We start from the raw sequence: 21,766 nt of genomic DNA, 5'->3' as shown, positions 1-21,766 counted from the left end.
CGCGTGGGGGAAGTGTATCCCCTCCGCCCCCCCCCCCCCCCCCGACCCTCCTCTCAGAGTGAGTCTAGACCCCCCAAGGAGAAGGAGATGAGAAGGATGTGAATAATATTCATAGAATCAAAGGATTTGACTGAAGCTGAAGATCAGAGAAGACAGACAGGATCAAAACCTGGACCAATCACGGAGCTGACCACACACACCAACACACACTGGTCTGACCCTCCTTGTCTGCTCTCCTCCTTGCTCCTCCTCTTTTCCAGATTTTAGAGGCTGGAGCTTAGTGTGCAGGATTATTTGGTCTGAAGCTGAGAGACATGAGAGACCTGAGAGTGTGCTGATGGCTGAGACAGAGACAGATGGTCCTGTTCACTGGCTCCACATGTCCCTGCTCAGGAAGATGAGGAGAAACTGCACACACACGCAGCCAATAAAGCCACTCCTGCACTTCCTCCTCCTGGGTGTATTTCCTCCTCAGCACCGTGACAAAGCCAGATGCCTCCTGAAGCAGGAGGAGAAAACTGTTATCTCAACGTCTTCTCCTCGACAGGTGCTGCACCTCCTGCCTCCCGTTAAAATCCTCTTACCTCCACACACACACACACACTAATACAACACTCTCCAACTACCCTGAGCTGTTTGGTGGAATTATAGTCATGAATTCAAGAGCATCATTTAACTGTGATTTTTCAGCCCCGTCCCTGTTAGCAGGGACACAGGTGGGGCCGCCTCCCTGAGGCTGAGAAACAACCAGATGGTGAAGAGTCAGCTGATGGATACAATTCTTCCATTGGTCAATGTTGTTGAAGATCATCGTCTAGTTTTCAAAGGTCTGAAGGGTGAATGTACACACCAGCTTGAATCGAGTACTGGGAGAACTGGGAACACTGGAGGATCTGTGGCTCCGTCACTGAACTGCTGTAGTTAAAAACTAAATCAAATACAAAAACCTTCTGTTTTCTGAGCTTCTCAGGTCGTTGAAGGTCAGCAGTAAATGAATATCAAATCAGTTTTGTTTTTTTCGTTAACTGTGTTGTTGGAGGTTCCTGTAAGAACTGCTGTGATGTGATGGACACAGGAGGGAGGTGGTACGACCACACGTGTCAATATGATATATTAAGGCTGTTTTTGTCTGTGTGTGTTCTTCAGGTGATCTCCGCTCTCTCCAGGATTTCCCACCACAGCATCGCTCAGAACAAAGGCATCAGGTCAGTGTTTGTTTTTTTTGTTGTTTTTTTTTGCTCACTTTTGACATTTGACCTCTGTCTTTAATAACCCAGGTCACACTCACTGGTGTTAACCTGACTGAACCTCAAGCCCTGGTCAGAACCAGAACCTGCTGCTGTTGTAGGAACTTTACAATCTGTAGCTGTGTGATTTAGGCGATACAAACGTCAGGGTAATAGAGACTGACCAACAGGAAATGGATTTTGGTTGTCCTCCTTCCCTATGTCCTTACCTCCTACCCAGCTACCTAACCTCCTCCCCCCCTTCATACCTCAGTTACCACCTTCTACCTAAACTTCCTGATTCTATCATTCACCTTTTTCTCCTTCTTGTTTACTCTCCTCAGCTCCTTCATTACATCCTGGTTTCTCTTTTTTTCCCACCTCCCTTCCTTCTTTGGTCAGATAAAGACAGACCAGCCACCATCCATCACTCTGTCTGTTTCCTGTTGCAGAAGCAGCTTCTGTCCAAGTGTTGAAGGTGTGAATGTCATTTTTCTAAGATGGTATTTATGGCAGAGAGAGAATCAATTACTCCTCCGCTCCTTCACTCTATCACTCATTCACTCCTTGACGCCTCCGCTCCTTCACTCCATCACTCACTCACTCCTTAGGCCCCCCACCCTCCCTTCACTCCTTCATTCCTTCACTCTTGTGCTTTATCAGGCCTAAAATGAGTCTCTGATTTCTCCTCATTTGCTCAATCTGTTCAGAGCTCACTGGCTCATCGGCGCCACATAAAGGGCAATTTTCTCCATCTGAGTAATGAGTTGATGGAGCGAGGCCATTAGGAGGCGTGCCAGGAAAATAAAGGAGAGAGAGAGAGAGAGAGAGAGAGAGAGAGAGGAAGGGTTTAACTAACCTGCTGACTCGTTTCTCTCCAGGTGTCAGAAATCAATGACAGTCTGACCTGAGTGTAGATGAAAGTCGTTACTGTTTCAGCCCTGACTCACTTTATATTCAACTAAATGAATCTGAATATAGATCAATCTGTAAACTATTAATTAGACCTCAGCTCCTCACCCTTCTGGGTCAGAGCTCAGAGTTGAGGTGGACTCACTGTCCTTTAACTGGAGGACTGCTGACGTCGTCACCACATAAAAAGTTTTGCTCCAGGTTTAGGGGTTTTATATTGACCTCTGATCTCTGTCCCTGATCTTACACAGAAATAATGGAGCACAGATTCAGCCTCAGGAGGATCAGTGAAGCATGACTCTGTTAGTTCATAAGTTAATCCCCGACCTTTATAAGAAATCACTGCATTTTTAATAGAGTGAAATGACCTGTGTCTGACTGGCGTTTGAAACAATTAGACTGAAGCCCCGCCTCCTTCTCCTTCCTCTGGGGCTGTGGTGGCTTAGTGGTTAAGGACTCAGACTTGGGTCCGGAAGGTTTCAGATTTGAGTCCACCGTCCCCACACACTGCTCCCCGGGAGCTTAAAGCTGCCCACTGTTCACTTTGGTGATGGGTTAAAAGCAGAGGTCACATTTGGTTGTGTCCAGTGTCACTATGACAAGGAGTTCACTTTCCTTTCCTTCTTCTCCTCATGTCGCCTAACTACTCACCAACCAACTAAGCAACCGTCAAATTTAGCGGTGGGAAAAGTCTTTGGCTCACGGGCCATAATGAGGTTCACAATAAAATGCACAGGAAGAACCCTAAATATTTTTAAAAATAATTTGGCACTTTTACTGTCTGCCGATATTTAATGACATGAAATGACAGGCACGTCATTGTAATGCACGAAACAGAAGGATTGACCATCATCTCAGTCACCATACCTGGTGAACCAGTGTTTGGTGGGCTGCATTAGAAAGCCTTATGGGTCATATCTGGCCCACGAGCCGTAGTTTTGCACAGGTCTGACGTTATCAAACCGTTGCCAACATATAACCAGACAAATGACCATCTAACCAATCTGTGTGACATTGGTGGTCTCCTGACTCAATGTTAGGACAGTCTATAAATGATGACCTTAGTGAATTGGTCGACCATTAGCCTGCAGGTGAGGCCTCTGCCGCTGCTGTTGTACTCCACGGCTGGGTCACTGTGTTCAGTCTCAGACCCACTCGTCCACAGGCAGGTCCATTGATGTTCTGTTGAGCTTCATTGATCTGGACACTGACGTGTGTTCACTGTAATCAGGTTCCTTGTGTTCCTGTCTCCGTCAGTGTCCCTGTCCAAGTCCTGCTGACTGTACTGTACAGCTCACACTGACATCACTCGCCGGGTCATGTCAACACCTGACATGACTCTCTAGACGTAGCTGTGGGTCAGTGGGTAGTGCCAAGAAGGTTGTGGGGTTGAGTCCAGACTACTTAAACATGTCGTAGCACGGCACGGAGCATCTGGCTGTAGTGTGTGTGCACCCTAGACCAAAGTAGACAGTAGACACAGGACTTTACAGAGACTGACACTGGACTGCACCACGACCAGCACCAGACTGTACAGTTGTCCAGGAGGTAGAGTGACCAGCACCAGGGACTAGTTCTGGGACTAGCACCAGAGTGTACAAGAACCAGTATTAGACTGTACTGATGCTAGGAACAAAGACAGCAGCACTGATGGGAGGAGTTGGAGGAGGAGGGGGTGATGGAGGAAGAGCCACAGTGTTGAAGTCTTCCTCCCTCACGACACTGAATTTTTTCACACACATTATCACTGCATTAATCACGTCACATATGAAGTTTTCTTCACGGCCACTGAACTCATGAAGGCGGCACGAGTTCATTCACATGTGGAACTGATTGGTGCGTGAGACGGAAGAGAACTGAGAGGTTTTTAATTAGAATACACACATTAAGACACGAGCAGGAACAAGAACAAAGACCAAACGCTAAGGAAGACCCTTTGAACCTTCAATCCTCTGATTACGATTCCGGTTCTGTAATGACTCGGACGTGAAGTTTTTGTCTTACTGACAAAAGGCTTCCAGAGTTCCTCCTCCTCCTCTTCTGTGGCTCAGCTGCAGCTCATCAGAGGAGACCTGATGAAGTTCTGGCTCTGCGTCTATTGGTCCTGATGGTGCTGTTTGAGAGAGAGAAAAACTGCAGCTTTGGAAGCTGTTGTCCTCTGCAGAACATCAACACTGCGGTTGGTACCACCGGAGAACGTGGTCTCCACAAACCAGTGTGTAATTAAGGCGGCCCCTGCAGGACTCCATTAATATCTCATAATATAATGCTCATTTCATTGGAGGACGACGAAGATGTGGGAGTGTTATTGAGCTCAGGAGGGAGTGTGTGAGTTCACACACACACACACACTTACACACAGACAACAGTGTGAGAGGAAACACATGAGCAGATGGGTTTCTCCTTTTTCTTTTTTCTTTCCTTGTTATTATGTTTTTCATGTTAACACTTGTAATTATCTGCTGAAGAACAGAGGTTCTAATGGAGTCAGACATGGAATGAAGTCAGCCGATGACCCAGGGAGGGAGGAGAGTCACATGACCATCATCCTCTGAGTCGAAGAAATTGAGGTTTAAGAAATCACTCTGTCCTCACTAGAGGCAAGTGGGTTCATAAATAAAATAATTCTTCTGCAAGGGACAAAAGAAAATGACTGCAGTAATGCAGTGTGTTAAAATGTATAAAGACATACAAACATCTAAATTCTCTAAATTCATTTTTTGGAGACAGAAAAGACACAGCTGCTGCTGCTGCGGGGCAAACATTTCAAACCTTCATTGTTTTTGCTGAGTGAAAAGTGTTGCTGCTGGACTGAGGTGAATTGGTTCTGGATTCCAGACGTGCCCAGGATTCTGAGAGCGTCAGCAACAGCTCTGCTGCAGCGCTGAGGAAACAATGTGATGATTTTAGTGTTTCTGCAGACTGTGCAGGAACAACAGTCATCTGCCACACATCTAAGATTAGCATGTATTACACTTGATGAATTCAAATGTGCAACGTAGCTCCAACTAAAGATGGATTTTGTGAAAATGACTGAAGCACTTCTTCACAGAGTGAGTGGAGGGCTCCTCTGTTGACCCCTCGGTCCTGCAGTTCATCGTTACATCACGAATACAGTCTACAAATACCTCCAATACCCTTAACTATTCTATTGCTGGCTACGTTGTATTATTGTGTAGTGTGGCGTGTCGTAGGTTTCTGCGGGAAATCCTTCACAGTTTAATGCACTAAGCTTTAGCTTCCCATGGACACACTTTAAATGCCTAGTATGCTAACTTTTACCTTCACAAAGGTCTGGAGGTCACTGGCTTGAGTCGTGATATGTGGAAGGCGGGGTGTATCCTAAGGCAAAGTTTCCCAAAGACTGGGTTGCGACCCTCTGGTGGGTCGCTAGAGTTCTTTTTTGGGTTGTCTCACATCATGTTTCCCATGAGGCGAATAATGTCTATTGACTTTTAAAATGGGTCCTCAGAAAAAAAGTTCAGGAAACACTGTCCTAAGGGATGGGGAACGCTTCAGGTGGACTGCAGACGGCCCGATGATCCTCTCGATCTCATAGAGCCCATTGAACTGAGGTGCCAACTTACAATGCTCTGTCTGAAGGGGAATGTCCTCAGTGGATAACCACACCTTCTGTCCAGTTTGGTAGGATGGAGCAGGAGCGATGTCTGTCTGCAGACTCCTTTGCTTTCGACTTGGCCTGTATCAGGGCGGTCCTTGCCACTCTTCAGAATCTGCGGGACCAGTTGATGTTCTCCTGCACTAATGGAACAGCCACCTCCACCTCCTGCTCAGGGAAAACAGGAGGGTGATATCCAAGAGATGCCATGAAAGGTCACATACCTGTGGCTGACGATGTCAAGGAATTATGTGCGTATTCCACCCAGAGAAGGAACGGACTCCGTGAAGCTGAGTTGCGGCTGGTCACACAACGGCGGACGGTTCCCAAGTCATGGTTGGCACTCTCCTTCTGGCCATTAGGCTGGAGGTGGTAACTGGATGACAAGCTGGCTGATGAAGACATGACATAATGGGGGCAAAGCTAGAGCTTCGGTCGGGATCCCGACCTGCAGGAGGAAAGTCTAAAAAGTTCCCATCTGCCGTGGAGTCAATGAATACAGGGACTGGAAAACAGAAGTGACCCAATGGAACTGTGGAGAAGGATTGTCAGAGAAAGTATGGCTCGCCAGTACGCTGCGTCTTACTGGTGGGCCTGGTCTTTTAGCCACTGCGGACTAAATAAAATGACCACTCTGTCCACAGAAAAAACAAACCCCAACCGATCGGGAACAAGTCTCCGATGAAGTGACAGGAGGCGGCTCCTCTTTTTGTTCTCATTTTCCCCCTTTTTGACCGGTTTTCTTTTATATTTCTATTTACAGTTTGTGTGTGCATGTGCACATGCATGTGCGTGATGTTGTGGAGGCTCTCATGAAAGCAAATCCTGTATCTAGATTTTACAGCAGGAGTCAAGGTCAAGCTTTCAGTGGGTTTTTTTTTTACTGACGCAGGATAAAAAACAAGCAAACAGTGAGAGTTTTGAAGGAGATCAGAGATACAGCAGCAGACTGTCAACGACAACAACAGTAATAATGATGAACAAAGCGGAGGGTGAACCTCTGTAATTCAGTTAAAGTTAAAGAGTAAAAAAACAGTTCCATCTGAATCAGTTCCATCAACTGTATGCTGTTTTCACTCTTATGGAATCATGAATCTTTTTTAAAAAACATTTCCACATTCCAGGTCTGTGTGGAAGGTTCCCAACAAAAAACAATGAATATATGTGTATTATATATTATAATGTATGTTTGATATGATAAAAATAAATAATATTTTGGTGAACAGCAGCTTCAGAAACCTGCTGGTCCTCACAGCGTCACAGCATCAGTTCCAGATTTTAACACATCTCACTGTGTGGGTGGAAACAAAAGAAAACACACCGGTGCTGCCCAAAGTGGTGGCTCTGGCCCCCTGCTGGGTCACTGGGGAACTGCCAGTGGACTTTCGGAACAAGTTGTTAACTGTCTTTCTTTGTTTGTGTGTGTGTTATCAGGCCCTTTCCATCAGAGGACACAGCTCTTAACGAGGATGACGTCTACAGGAGCCTGGAGGAGCTGGCAGAGTGAGTTTGCGTGATACACTTACACACGCACACACACACAGGTTTGATGTCTCCATCAGGAGTCGAAACTTAATTAAATCAAATCTCCTGATTCGTCTTTAAATTTTCCCCATGAAAACAACAAAAAAGTTCTAACTTTGTAGTTCTAACTGATTTAGATCATTTTTATACAGTAAACATTTGGCTGACTCTGAGTTACTGTTTGACATCATTTGATCATTTGTTTGTTTTCCTCTTTGTAACATTTAAATGTTCCTCTGGAATAAGTACTGTGAAGTCGTAGTATTCAGTTCAGCCACCAACTGGTCTTTACTGTTCTGTTCTGTATGAAGAGGCTAAGACTGTGTGACTGAAGATGTTCATATTTTATTTTTTTTCCCCTTTCCTGTATCTCTTTTCTACTGCTTCACTCAATTGGGTGATACAAATATACAAAGGTCCCAGAACTATTTCCAGGAGACACTTAAAGCATGTAAAAATGTTTGATATAATTGGAGTCCAGCTAAGCTAATGTTTCCACTACAGTCTGGTTCAGGTGGACCAGGGCTGCTCCTCCTCACCTTCACCTCCTCTGGAGTCAGGAGTTCTCTGCTCCTCTTTCTTCTCAGGCCTGACTGAGTCTGTTCTCCTCTGAGACCTGGGTTTACAGTACGTTGGAGAACCAACAGCATGTGTTAACCTCGCCGTCGTCCTCTTTTGTACTTTGTTGCTCCATTTAATCCCTGTGGCAGCTTCACAGGGAAAATCAATGAGAAAAAGACTGGAAGCAATTGGCTCAGGTTTCAGCGTCTGCAGCTTGGAGCTGAGCTGCTGAAGCTCCACTCAGACAAACATCTTCTCTCTGCTGTTCAGAGGAAACGAGGAAAATATTTTCTCTAAAAACCCTGAGTTTTAACATTAGAATCAACAACATGTTGAATCATTAAGGCCATAGTTATAACTATGGCTAAATCTGAGTTGAGTTTTTAAGTTCATATTGAGGTTTTGTTCGGGCTAACTTTCAGCTATCTCAGGTTTAGTCCTGTAACTTTTAGTCATACTTAACAGTTAACCATTAGCTGTGTTAGTAACAGTGAAAATGCTAATGTTTGCTGTTTATTTGGGTAGCTGCTGAATTGTTACGCGGAACCCGGCTGTGTTGACCTCTGATGACCTCGGATTAGTTGAACATGGAAGTGAAGGATTTTGTTCAAACAGTGTAAACATGTTGGGTTAAACACTAAGGTTTCTGGGAAATAAACGAGTCACATGACCATGTTGAAAAAATCAATGACATCTTGGACCTCCTGTGTTCTGAGGAGCAGCATCAGCTCCAGGCTTCACTCTCTCCACAGGCTGCTCCAATAATCAAAGGTCAGAAGCATTTCATTAAAGACAAATGTCAGTCAGTGACATCACCGCAGGTCTGTAGTTCGATTCTGCTGTCTCCTGTGTTCACCGTTGACTTCAGTTTTTTGGTTTAATCGACAATAATGACATTAGTAAGTATCTCATCCGTGTGTGTGTGTGTGTCTGTCTCCCCACAGTGAACATGACCTTGGTGAAGACGACATCTACGACTGCGTCCCCTGCGAGGACGATGGAGACGACATCTACGAGGACATTATCAGGGTGGAAGTTCGACAACCCATGGTAAGAGCGAGCAGACTCCTCGGTGGGTTCACTGGTGATGTCATCATCACTCTGTGGACATTTTTACATCAAACATGACACCAAATTTATCTGTATGAGAGAATCAAACAGGAAGTGATGTCATCGATATGAATAGGGATGATGGGAAAAATAATTTCTAAAGTCCCAAAACAGACCCAATGTAAATGTTTCAAATGACAGGAATTTGTTCATTTCAAAACCAAATCTGATTAAATTAAATTTCTGCTGAGCTTTGACCTTCACTGCTTTACTCTCCTCATGCTGCAGATCAGATACATGCAGGTGAGTTCTCCTCTTTCTCCTCCTCCTGCTTTCCTCCTTATCCTTCTCCTTGTTCATCAGCTTTTCCTCCTTCTAACTTCTAGTCCCAGTTCTTCTCCTGCTGCTTGTTTCCATCCTGCTCCTGCTACTCCTCCTCCTCCTTCTCCTCTTTCTTCTCCATTATTACCCGTTCAACTAACTGATCCACAGTCTGGACCATGAGTCCGTTGAAATATAAAAGTGTGAAATATAAATAACCTCATTCACCTACAGTTAGATAAATAACAACAATAAAGAATATTCTATTCTATTCTGTTAACAACTGGTGAATATGACCAGGACCTGCACCTGGACCTGGCCTCCTATGAAATCATGACCTGTTAACACCTGATAATTGAGGACGTGGTGAATGACACAGTCCTTGTCCCAGAGAAGTCCAGTCCTGTCCATCTTGTCCTGACTGCTCTGGTCTTTTGTAGAAAATGGGAATGACAGAAGACGACAAGAGAAACTGCTGCTTGGTGGAAATTCAGGAGACAGAAGCCAAATATTACAAGACTCTAGAAGACATTGAGAAGGTGAGACAACCTCCCCTCTCTGTTCTCCCTGTCTGTTCTCCCTCTCTCACACTTCATTGTCTAATGTCATCTAATAATAATAATAATATTAATAATAATAATAATGTTCTCTCCTGACGACACTCACACTTCACACCAGCCTCCTGCTCTGTCATGTAAATGTGTGTGATGTGTAAATGTGTGTGTGTGTCTTACTCGGGCTGAGTGAGAACAAATAGCCTGCCTGAGTTCAGATGGCTCGTTAGCTTTAATTGAGTGCAGGTTAATTAAACCCCTGGTCTTTTCCTGTTTGATTCATTTGTTGTTGTGATGACGATAAAATCTGAAGACCATAAAAAACGGAACAGTCTGTGTGGACGACAAATCATCCACGCAGACTGACTGACAGGTGTTTACGACTGCTGCTGAAAGACCAGTTTATAGATGCTGCTGCTGATTCATATGCAGGTATTGACACAATTATGACAACGTTTATAGGAGCAATTTTATTTCTTTATCCAGAGAAAGAATATACAGTATGTATGAAATTCCCATCAAATTCAGTCTTAAAAAATCATCAAAATATGTTCATTATTTAATTTTTTTTCAGACAGGAATTAGCAGCAGGTTTTATTCACTCACTCATACATACTCTCATACTGTCTAACAGACAATACAGATGCCCATAGAGAAAATCAGTGATTTTAGTTCAGACCAAAGTCCATAGAGAAAATCTGTGATTGTAGCTCACAGACCAGTCCATAGAGAAAATCAGTGATTTTAGCTCAGACCAAAGTCAATAGAGAAAATCAGTGATTTTAGCTCACAGACCAAAGTCCACAGAGAAAATCAGTGATTTTAGTTCAGACCAAAGTCCGTAGAGAAAATCTGTGATTGTAGCCCACAGACCAGTCCATAGAGAAAATCAGTGATTTTAGCTCACAGAACAAAGTCCATTGTTAACACATTTGGACCAACTGAGGAGGCAGTGGAAAATCAACAACTGCTGCGTCCCAATGAGTAAAAACACTGATTTTCTCTATGAGGTCTGGTGTGTGAGAGTCGGCCCCTGCTTCCTCCAACTGCCATGTTAAGTTTGAACCAGACTACATTTTCTCTGCCCAGTAATAATGATTATCATTGACCCTTTTGTCTTTTCTGTAGAACTACATGATTCCACTGAGACAAGTCCTGAGTCCTCAGGACATGGAGGCCATCTTTGTAAACCTGGAGGTGAACTGTTTATTTTAAGTTGTGTGCTGATCAGAGCATTTTTGTTATTTTATTACCTCTTTAAATTTATTATTTTCAATTAAATAAATTAGACTGCCCACCGCTGTTCTTTTTAATTCAACTGTTGTTGATGGTGCACTTTCACAATTTATTGTCCCTTAAGTTTTGCACTTTCTGCTGCACTTCTGCAACTTCATCATCATGGGACTACAAAACACTTCTGCTTTATTACAAACAGAAATGAGCGTAGAGCTGCATTAGGACCAACTGCAGTGTTTAGGATTTCTCTTAGTTCATATCTGCATACAGATTCTGTTTTGAGTTCCCCCTACTGGAGAAAAGTGGACAGATGGCAACATTTCACACTGGACTAGACTGACAACCTCAACACCTTGACTGTTTAATTTTCATCTAATTTATTTAGTTTGATAACTAACACATGTACTTCTATGAGCACCCAGTAGGTGACACAAATAGTTGTTACATTGCTGTTTCTTTCCTGTGAGCATTGTCAACATTTTTACCTTCTCTCTGATTTTTTTCGTGTTTTCTTTCTATTGACCAGTATAAAATGACATTAACTATACAGCATGTGTATAAACAAATGGAGAAGAGATGCTTATGATGTTAGCAGTGTTAGCTTCCTTTGTGAAGACTGCCTCCCGGAATGAAATGCTACTGGCGGGATGCTACTGGCGGGATGCTACTGGCGGGATGCTAACAAGCGACCTACTTGTACAGCTGACCGAGCTTGTACAGCTGACCGAGCTGCTATCGGGTCGGCTGACCGACCCGATAGCAGCTCCCTCTAACCTCCATCCAGTGGACGTCAGTGACCAGTCTGAATGTTTCCTTAGCTCTTGGTGGAGAAGTCTTAGTTCACAGTCACATTAGTTTAAAACAATGCACCAGAATATGTGAATAATGGGATAGGCATTTATATGTGTACTTAGCTCCCCCTACAGGCCCGGTAAGGAAGCTACATTCTCAATGTTGATAAACACAAAATACCAGAATGATTGAATAAAACTACAGACTGTACCTTTAAATGACCAGGACTACTGACACAGCCTGGTCTGGAGAGAGACGTCAAGTTCTTTCCCTGTTTCTTCACTGACACTTGGCAAGAAAACCATGATATCAATATTTATCAGCGTCAGAGTCGTTTTCAATCTCACTTTTGCAAAGAACAGCTGATGTATTGCCGCTGATTCGTCATTAGTAAGTCTGATGTGAAGTGATAATTGTTTGGAAACATGAGCAAGTATTTGAAGCATTATTAGTAATTCTCAGGTATACAGTATTTGGTGCTATAAATACATCTTTGACTGATTTTTTTTGTTTTTTTTAGGATGTGATCAAAGTCCACTTTGCCCTGTTACGAGCCATCGACCTGAATATGGTGAGTGGAGGAAGTGACCTGGGGAAGATCTTCCTGGACTTCAAGGAGAGGTGAGTTTTGCCTACAGTACCATTTTCTCAGTGGGAGAGAGAGGAGGGGGCTGAGGGGTGCCAGCAATTTAGGACATGCTAGACCTACGACGTCTCGTGGTTACATCACCATATCCCATAATTCCATTTCTAATTTATAAGGGAACTGGCGGGTTTTAGCACCATACACTTGGACAGAGTAGAAGAAAACGTCTTCACGTGGTGCTTTACGACATTAGCCAGTTGTACACCATACATTGGATTGTTCTACATTCACTTTCGTTTTTGAGTATTTTTTGGGAACTGTTTGCCCTTCATTATGACCCACAGGTATAAGTCAGACTTCTGATGTTTTTATGTCCTAGATTATGATGTTACCACTGTGTTAGTGTAGGTGAGTGACATCGTGTACCATATGTGAGTTCTCATTCTTACGGTTATCAAGCTACGTCAAGTGGAGGACCCCTGTATATGAAATATCACATGATCATCACCTGGGTCTGCTTTATCTCCAAACTTTGGCCCTTCTCGGCAGCATCGACAGAACCGTCACTGTGCTCATCTCTCTCTGTTTCTAACTTTAGACAGAAAGACTTAACATTTATCTCCTATTCAAACACAAATGCGACACTCTATTCTCACCTTTTATTGACATTTTCCGAACCAATTCTCTGGGTTATTTTCAGACAGATTTACAGGTTCTTTAAGAGTGTGATTGACATGTCAGACTCTCCTCATTATCCCGTGTCTCTGTGGAAAACCATCAGTTCTAAGCAGAGGATTTCAGTCTCTGGCTGTTCCTCCGCAGGATCACAGTTGGCAGAAAGAATCCGTTTTGGTCGGCGCGTGTTCATCCTCCTGACCTTTACAACAAAGCTGCGGTTTCTGTTCCTCTTCTTCTCAACGAGACGTAAAGACGTCGTGAAAATGTCACAGGTTTATCTCTGACACCCCCGGTTCTTAAAGAGCGGGTACCGATACTGACAGAACAGAGATACTCAACACTGAAGTCTCTTCTGATTTAGGCTAAGTGAGTCAAGTCTGAAGAAAACAATTCTAAACAATAGCAGGAACCAGGGACAATGACGGTACTGTAGGACTGTGGGCTTTTTGACCAGACATGCAATTCACATTACAGCCTTGAAGTCTGAGTTTTCAGTTTTCTTGCAACCCTTTAATCATTAACACACACACACACACACACACACCCAGCTGAGCTGAGACTCCTGTCTTGGAGGCCCTGGAGCTGAGTGTGGCCCTGATTAAGACCTGATCCGGACTCACAGAGACAGTTTGTGCTGCAGCTCTGACTGATGGAGATAAATGTGAGTCTTCATCAATTAGTTTTCAGCAGGGGCCGAGAGGAGAGGAAGGAGGAGAGAGGAGGGCAGATGAGAGTAGAGGATGCGTTGTGGAGAGAGAAAACACTAACGAGACCTGAAGATTTTTGAAATCACTGCTCAATGACAGGAGATCAGTGTGGTGCTGCTGCTGCTGCTGCTGCTGCTGCAGGGAAAAAGTCAACATTCTTATATAGTATAAACCACATTTACAGACAACTTTTATTTAAAATGCCCTCGTGGTTCAAATCTGTTGACTTGAAAGAAACGCAAACTTTAAATTAACACTTATTTCACTAACCAACTCTTTTATGTTGTTAAAAATATTAATAATATCAAGACTGAGCCCTGAGTTCACAGGCCTGACCTCGAGTCCTGAGCAGAGGAACATCGTTAGAATTTATGCTGACCTTTATTTCACTTTTCGACTGTTTTTGTTTTCTAACCTTTAGCTATATTCAACTGAACCTTCGAAACGTCTGCCCCTGCTGTCTATTTGACTAATGTATAGTTTTCTTTAGCTAACAATTAGCATCATTTTAATTGCTAAAGCTGTTACTATTTTTTATTTTCTAGATCATGAAATTTTCTCAAAATAATTTTAGTTGCAGCCTTCAGTGTGTAACTCTGGTAATGTTTTGGGATAATTGTGATTTTTTTTTTTAGTAATGTTAGGCTCTGTGTCTCCTGTGTCTGTTATTTTGCAGTTTGCTGATCTACGGTCAGTACTGCAGTCACATGGAGAACGCTCAGAAGACACTGGACGAACTGATGGCTACCCGAGAAGATGTGAGGATCAAAGTGGAGGTGAAGATCTTCATCTTTAATCAGGGTTTTAAAACTAACTGAAGAAAGTCACAGGGCGCTGTGACCCCAGGGGGTCAGTGGAGGTACTACAGAAGGTTTTGAGGGAAAAAAAAGGTGTTCAATATAATAATACATAATAATTGTAATACAATACAAGTGAAGTATTCCTGAGGTGTCCCCAGTCTGCTGAGAGACATGGTCTAGGGTTTTCCACTGGTCCTCCTCTCACGCCACAGAATAGCTCACATCTCTGTTCTGACCTCCAGTGGTGAAAGACTGAATATTAAGATCCAATGATGAAAATATGTTTTTGTCAGTATTTTTGTCTTTTCCTGAGTTTTCTTCTTCTTCTTCTGCAGGAATGTACGATGAAGGTCCAGGAAGGCAAGTTTAAGCTGCAGGATCTGCTGGTGGTTCCGATGCAGAGGGTCCTCAAGTATCACCTACTACTGAAGGTAGGGGGCACTATGTCTCCTTTGTGCAACTACTGTGTAATCAGGAAGAAGCAGCAACACTTCATATAGAAGCACAAATATTTACCAGTCACTGTTTGTTTATTGATCATCAATTTAAATCACATTTTAATAATTGACTGGGCTGCTGTGGGTCCACACACACACACACACACACACACACACAGAGGTGGATGCTTTGTTTGTGTTTGAATAAAACCCCTCCAGGATCCTCTCTGGACCCACATCAAGTGCAGTAATCACATTAAATTCAATCCATTTCCCTGCTTTGCATGAGAACACAGTTACTGCTGCTGCTGTATCTCCTCCTACTGTATTGTACGACTGTACTGTAGTACTGTACTGGACCTACTCCATGTACTTTGTTTGCTGAAGGTTTCTCTGCTACAGTGCTGTGGGATCACAGATTAAAGGCTCTTTCTTGATTTTATATTAAAATAGAGCAGATGTAAATAGTAACTTCTTCATTTGTATAAAAGGGCAAAGCAATAGTGTGTATTATTTGGTGTGACAGTGGTTCCCAAAATGAGCTGTGGCTCCAAGTTGGTAGCACAGAGTTTTGGCAAGGGGACATTTTAGTCATTTCTTTTTTCATTTTCACCACTGAGGAGAAAAAATTCACTGCTTCACCTTGTCATTTGTTCTATGACCTTTTTTAACAGCTGAGTTATGGCTGAGGGAAGTGACAGGAAGTCTGTTCTTTGTCCTGGGCCTGTGAATAAAGACCTGCTGATGTGGTTCTTTACAAACAGAACCATCGTCTGGTTCCAGATGAGTCATTAAGTCTGTTTGTCTCCACAGGAACTTTTGAGTCACTCCACTGATCGACCAGAGAGACAGCAGCTGAAGGAGGCACTGGAGGCCATGCAGGTGAGTATGTGTGTGTGAGTGTGTATTTACACATATGTGTGTGTAGAATATTAATGATACATTTTCTGATTGGCCTTGATTTCGTTTGTTTGGTTTTGTCAGGATCTGGCCATGTACATCAACGAGGTGAAGAGAGACAATGAGACCCTGAAGAAAATCAGTGAATTTCAGAGTTCTATTGAAAACCTGGTAAGTGGAGAATGATTGTTTTAGGAAGTTGACCTCAGTGACCTCTGCTTGTAGTAAGGGTCACCGATCTTTTTAAAGCACAGACCAGTTTCCTGTTAGACCACATTCTCGTTGAAGGTCAACTTGACATACCTTTAAAATAAAATGATAAGATGGGGATGTAAACAAATGTGAAGGTCACCGTTGGATGGTTGGACGGTGAATTATTCACAGCAGCTCATCCACTTGCTCTTCACTGCATTAACGTTCAGACCTGTGCTTCTGAACCTAAGCAGCAGGTGAGACTGGAGGAGTACGGCCGACCCAAGATCGACGGAGAACTGAAGGTCTGCTCCATCCTCAACAGAACCAAACAGGACCGGTGAGTCCAGAACCTGCAGGCACAGGGTAAAGGGCTGTAGTTCTGACCCTCAAGAGGTGGAGTTACCGTGACTGTGTTTTCCACAGGTACATTTTCCTCTTCGATAAAGTGGTGATCGTTTGTAAGAGGAAAGGATACAGCTACGAGCTGAAGGAGATCATCGAACTGCAGTCCTACAAGATGTCTGACGATCCCATGAACAACAGGGACATGAAGAAGGTGAGACCACAGATAATGTCAGCAGCTTCACATTCTCCAAGTCAACTGACTCTACCTACAGTCAACTTTGCCCGCTGTGGCTTGTGGATGGGAACGTCATTGGAGAACTGAAGTGTTTAAAGTTATAGGTCAGGTTTTTTATATGGGGTTGTTGGAAGTTGACATGGCTGTCAGCTGAGACATGACTAAAAATAAAGGGATATTTCTCCTTTTTTACAAAATGAGAGTGGACATCTCTTATCAATTGTCTGTTTATTACTCTCTCTGACACCAAAGTCCATAGAGAAAATCAGTGATTTTAGCTCAGACCAAAGTCCATAGAGAAAATCAGTGATTTTAGCTCACAGACCAAAGTCCATAGAGAAAATCTGTGATTTTAGCTGAGACCAAAGTCCATAGAGAAAATCAGTGATTTTAGCTCACAGACCAAAGTCCATAGAGAAAATCAGTGATTTTAGCTCACAGACCAAAGTCCATAGAGAAAATCAGTGATTTTAGCTCACAGACCAAAGTCCATAGAGAAAATCAGTGATTTTAGCTCACAGACCAAAGTCCATAGAGAAAATCAGTGATTTTAGCTCACAGACCAAAGTCCATAGAGAAAATCAGTGATTTTAGCTCACAGACCAAAGTCCATAGAGAAAATCAGTGATTTTAGCTCACAGACCAAAGTCCATAGAGAAAATCAGTGATTTTAGCTCACAGACCAAAGTCCATAGAGAAAATCAATGATTTTAGCTCACAGACCAAAGTCCATTGAGAATATCAGTGATTTTAGCTCAGACCAAAGTCCATAGAGGCTTTAAACAGTCAATTCACAAAAATCATCAAACCTGTGGATCACGACTACTGTGTTTCTGTGAGCTAAAAACACCAGTTTTCTCCATGTACTTTGGCAACCACGTTTTCACTGATGGTCCCAAGTCACCAGGTGACGCACAGCCAGTTGTCAGCACGGCATATGTGTAGATGAAAACCTGAACTATCCCTTTGAACCTGTGATCATTTGTGCTCGTATTTGGTTTTGACTGTGCTGACGACCATTGTATGTCAGTGCAGTAACAGGAGTCATTCAGTCATACAGCAGTGCATCATGGGCCGCCGTTGACGCAGCTGCCGCTCTAACATGGCTTGTTGGTCTTTTGTGTTTGGATGTGCATGTGTCTCCTCATGTGTGCATGTGTAACTGGGTCTTTCTCTGGTCTCTTTCTTTTTGCATGCTCACAGTCCAGTGGAAAAATGGTAAGATCCAGTTCAAACTGGTTTACTTTCACTCATTCTCTCTCAGTGGTCTGTTGGTTTTTTTTTTCTTCTGTGAATGCTGCGGTGTTGTTTTATTTATTTTTCCTGTAGAGGTATTTGCAGCTCTGTGGTTGCGTCACTGCAGCATGTGGAGTTTCTCTCAGTGCAACTTTAAACACAATGTTTTTATTTTTTTCTTTGCAAAGATAATTTGCAGTAAAGTGTTTTTTTATTTTTCTCTGGCTTCTTTTCATTCATCATCACCTTCATCCACACATTTCTTCCTCCATGTCCTTCGTCTCCTCCTCCTCTTCACTCACATCTTCTCTGCAGTGGTCGTACGGTTTCTACCTGATCCACCTGCAGGGGAAACAGGGCTTTCAGTTCTTTTGTAAAACTGAGGACACCAAGAGAAAGTGGATGGAGCAGTTTGAAATGGCAATGTGAGTAAAACTGAAACAAATACTATACATACAAATAACAATAGCAGGAGAGTGAGAGTCTCTGCAGTGGTACACTTCTGTCACTCACACCCTCACTCAGAGTGAAGGTCCATTTGTGTCGGTGTATGAACACAGGTTGTCCTGATCTTTGAAAACACCATATGTCAGATTTGGATTTGATGTAGCAGCACATATTAAAAGTGACCTGGGCTCCACCTGAAAATGTCCTGTTGGTTCTGAGAGATTCAGATTTCCATAAACTGGTGTTATAAAATTGACTCTCTTCTGCTCCAGCTCCAACATCAAACCAGAGAGAGCGACGGCCAATCAGCACAACTTCCAGATGCACACCTTCGATAAGAACACCAACTGTCGAGCCTGTAAGATGCTGCTGAGGTGAGAGAACTTCCTGCTTCCCTGACGTCAAATTAATTAAATTGACCTACCGCCCCCCAACCTAATAACTCAGCACCCCCAAGGGGGGTGGGGGGTGGGCTGCCCTGCCCTTGTCCTGAGTGGGGTCAGAGACCCTTTATGTTTTTTTTTCTCCTGCTCCTGCTGCACCTCCTGCTGCTGCTCCAGCTCCTGTTGTGATTAATGGTTCTCTGCATACAACATGACAGAGTCTGCTGTTTCATTTTCTGGAACAAATGAACTGCTGCAGTTTCAGCCTATGTAATGGACTAAGTTCAGTTTGTGATTTTTAAAGGAAATGAGAGAACATGTGTGAGGAGAACAAGAGGAATAACCTCAGCAGCAGCAGCAGCAGCAGCAGGACTGAGACAAAGATCATTAGTGTCTGGGACACTTCCTGTTGTCATTAATGCTGTGCACGTGCGTCTGTGTTCCTGGTCCAGGGGCATCTTCTACCAGGGTTACTTCTGCGCTCGCTGTGGAACAGGAGCTCATAAAGAATGTCTGGAAGTCATCACCATCTGTAAAATCAGTGAGTGTGGTCTCCTCAAGACGCTGTGACATTTACAGAGATTAAACCTGGTCTTTATCATCTTTTTACTTTACAAAAGTGCTGGGTTTTAAATCCAGGAAAGGTCAAACCCGCTCCGCTCATCTCCTGTAAAGATCAGTGTGTTCACATGTTTAAATTCAACTGTCTGAACAGAAACACAGCTCGACGCTATCCCAGTCAGCTGGCCCAGGTTTTATCACTGAGATTAACGCTAAATGTTAGCATAGATCTGCAAACATTTGCCAACTTATTTTTACATTAGTATTTTCTTTTCAAATTATATTGAATGTTTTGTTTGAAAATGTCGTTAAATTATTTAAAAAAGACAAAATTCATTATTAAACATTATTTTAGATGTTTTTATTGATGCACACAGTCCCATATTAGGCAGAAAAACTTTTTTTTTTTTAAATTTAAATAAATTTACAAATAAATGTTTTTTTTTTCTTTTTTTCAGATCCTCATGACCTGGTGAGTCACTCTTCTTATTTGATCACAATCAAGATTATTATTCATACATTTTTTATAATGAAGTCGGTACTTTAACTATTTTTACATCATTAACGATAACTATTGTACCCATTGTTACAGGAGCCTGGTTTGTCTGCAGGTAAGAGACTCTCGGTGTTCTACTGTTGAATGTTCTGGTCAGATAAATCTGCTGGGATCTGGACAGACCTATGCTGACATCTAGTGGTTAAATTTTAACAGCACAGAAGCTAAAATCATGGTTTTAAATCCTCAGGTAGAGATTACATAGATGATCTTTTCGGTTGTGTGAAACGATGATTACGCACCTAGATAATCAAATACGTCATTTAATAAAAGTAATTTATACATGTAGTAAAGTCAGCAGTTTGTTTGATACTTGATCTCAGACAGACTGTGTGTATCTACAGGCCCGAGGATGGTGGCAGTGAGGAATTATCACGGAACACCGACACCGCCGGGTAAAACACCGCTGTGTTTCCAAACAGGGGACTTTATCGAGCTGCTGAAGGGAGACCCCGACACCTCCTGGTGGGAGGTAATCTACTGCTTCCGTTCAATTTGATTTTCCCAGCGTTCACTTTAAACTTGTATTTCTACATTCGTATCTCTTATAACTGTAACTGATGTAATAGATATCTTAAAGAGTTACCGGGTAAAATAATTATTAAAATAGAATTAAAGCATTAGCTCAGGGAAACTGGACGTTCACCAGAAACATGTTCCAGTTCATAGTAAAGTGTAGGAGAAAACTAGTCATGTTGATAAATGGAAGGGCTGTCAAAATCAACGTGTTAATTAATTTGTAAATCAGAAGAAAAAAAACGTAAAGGAAAGTGCACTACATATCCCATAGTTCCACTGCCCATCTACACGTCGTTGCTCGTGTCAATGTGTGGATTTCAACCATTTCTTTCCGAAAAGCAAATTAAACAAAAAACATACAGGAAATTAAATGAAAAACAAAAAGAATGACATGAAAGGAGTCTAACCAGCGCTGATTTTTTCATACTAATAGTCATTTGGACAATAATAAACATAACGAATGGAGACATTGACAATAAAGTAATCTAATTATTCTCGATAAAAAGTATTTTGTAGCAAATAATAAATACAGTGGAACCCCAGACTACTGGGATCTGGACCAGTATCACACCATGGACCATTAGGTACGGGGCCAAATGAAAACAATTAAAACATATATTAATGATCTGATGCAACATAGTTTGGTAGTTTGAGGCCATTGGCCAAAAAATAAACAACAAACAAACCAAATTACCCAGAAAGGTCACCAAAAGGTTAAACCAAGTAGTATCAAAATTATAACATCGTGGATAAGTAAGATAAAGTTTGTCAATGTACTTCTTTTCACCTTCTTATTTTAGAATCCCTGTTAACTTTTGAATTTCTTTCTGTTCTGTTTGTTTGTTTTTTTTCATTTGTTTGTTTGTTTTTTATTCCAGGGGAAACTGATCCAGACTCTGAAGACGGGCTTCTTTCCCAGCTCCTGTGTTAAACCTTATTTGGACCCAAAGGTTTGTTAAACATTTCCACTGAGAGAAACAAGTAACTCATCTGCGTGCACGTGAGAGTGCACGTGTGTGGAGAGAAAAGGCTCATTACCATCCCGCATCTCTTCTTTATTCTGTGTTTGTCTTGTGCAGCCGTTCCAGTCATTATCCAGCCGACAGTCCTCCCGGGAAACAGACTACTACGGATATCCTTGGTAAGAGCCTTAAAGGGAGAGTACAGGTTTTTTTGAAGTCTGCGTCTTTCAGGTACTGACACATTGTCAACACTCCCAGGCTGAGCTTTCTAATGAACCGTCCTGGGGAAAAAAACAACCACTTGTTCAGAGTCAGAAAAACATGCAGGAGAAACTTCGCTAAAGCTTTAACTGATATTCTTCATCGTCATCTGACGTCTATGAGATATTCAGATTAAACACCATTTCCAGCAGAAAACCGAGGT

At 42.6% G+C, this 21,766-nt stretch overlaps 1 protein-coding gene across 15 annotated transcripts in view; it reads left to right on the top strand.

The window, feature by feature from the left end:
• Positions 1 to 21,766, top strand: part of vav2 (vav 2 guanine nucleotide exchange factor) — a 97,897-nt gene that overhangs the window by 69,859 nt on the left and 6,272 nt on the right. For 4 of the 15 annotated variants that reach the window (XM_025062809.1, XM_017038567.2, XM_008324916.3 and 1 more), the window contains exons 3-24: positions 1,147 to 1,205; positions 7,192 to 7,260; positions 8,787 to 8,892; positions 9,181 to 9,195; positions 9,654 to 9,752; positions 10,896 to 10,964; positions 12,316 to 12,416; positions 14,443 to 14,542; positions 14,902 to 14,997; positions 15,817 to 15,885; positions 15,988 to 16,074; positions 16,326 to 16,435; positions 16,522 to 16,654; positions 17,882 to 17,896; positions 18,230 to 18,339; positions 18,634 to 18,735; positions 19,197 to 19,285; positions 19,764 to 19,777; positions 19,898 to 19,916; positions 20,206 to 20,333; positions 21,259 to 21,330; positions 21,460 to 21,521. In XM_025062809.1, the coding sequence (XP_024918577.1) occupies positions 1,147 to 1,205; positions 7,192 to 7,260; positions 8,787 to 8,892; positions 9,181 to 9,195; positions 9,654 to 9,752; positions 10,896 to 10,964; positions 12,316 to 12,416; positions 14,443 to 14,542; positions 14,902 to 14,997; positions 15,817 to 15,885; positions 15,988 to 16,074; positions 16,326 to 16,435; positions 16,522 to 16,654; positions 17,882 to 17,896; positions 18,230 to 18,339; positions 18,634 to 18,735; positions 19,197 to 19,285; positions 19,764 to 19,777; positions 19,898 to 19,916; positions 20,206 to 20,333; positions 21,259 to 21,330; positions 21,460 to 21,521 (1,724 nt within the window). The remainder of the gene's footprint in view (positions 1 to 1,146; positions 1,206 to 7,191; positions 7,261 to 8,786; positions 8,893 to 9,180; positions 9,196 to 9,653; positions 9,753 to 10,895; positions 10,965 to 12,315; positions 12,417 to 14,442; positions 14,543 to 14,901; positions 14,998 to 15,816; positions 15,886 to 15,987; positions 16,075 to 16,325; positions 16,436 to 16,521; positions 16,655 to 17,881; positions 17,897 to 18,229; positions 18,340 to 18,633; positions 18,736 to 19,196; positions 19,286 to 19,763; positions 19,778 to 19,897; positions 19,917 to 20,205; positions 20,334 to 21,258; positions 21,331 to 21,459; positions 21,522 to 21,766) is intronic. The other 11 variants (XM_017038568.2, XM_017038569.2, XM_025062807.1 and 8 more) reach the window with 7 other exon arrangements.

The sequence above is a fragment of the Cynoglossus semilaevis genome, chromosome 14 (genome assembly GCF_000523025.1).
Source record: "Cynoglossus semilaevis isolate Cse_v1.0 chromosome 14, Cse_v1.0, whole genome shotgun sequence".
NCBI classification, from domain to species: Eukaryota; Metazoa; Chordata; class Actinopteri; order Pleuronectiformes; family Cynoglossidae; genus Cynoglossus; species Cynoglossus semilaevis.
This window is presented reverse-complemented; position numbering and strand designations above follow the sequence as displayed.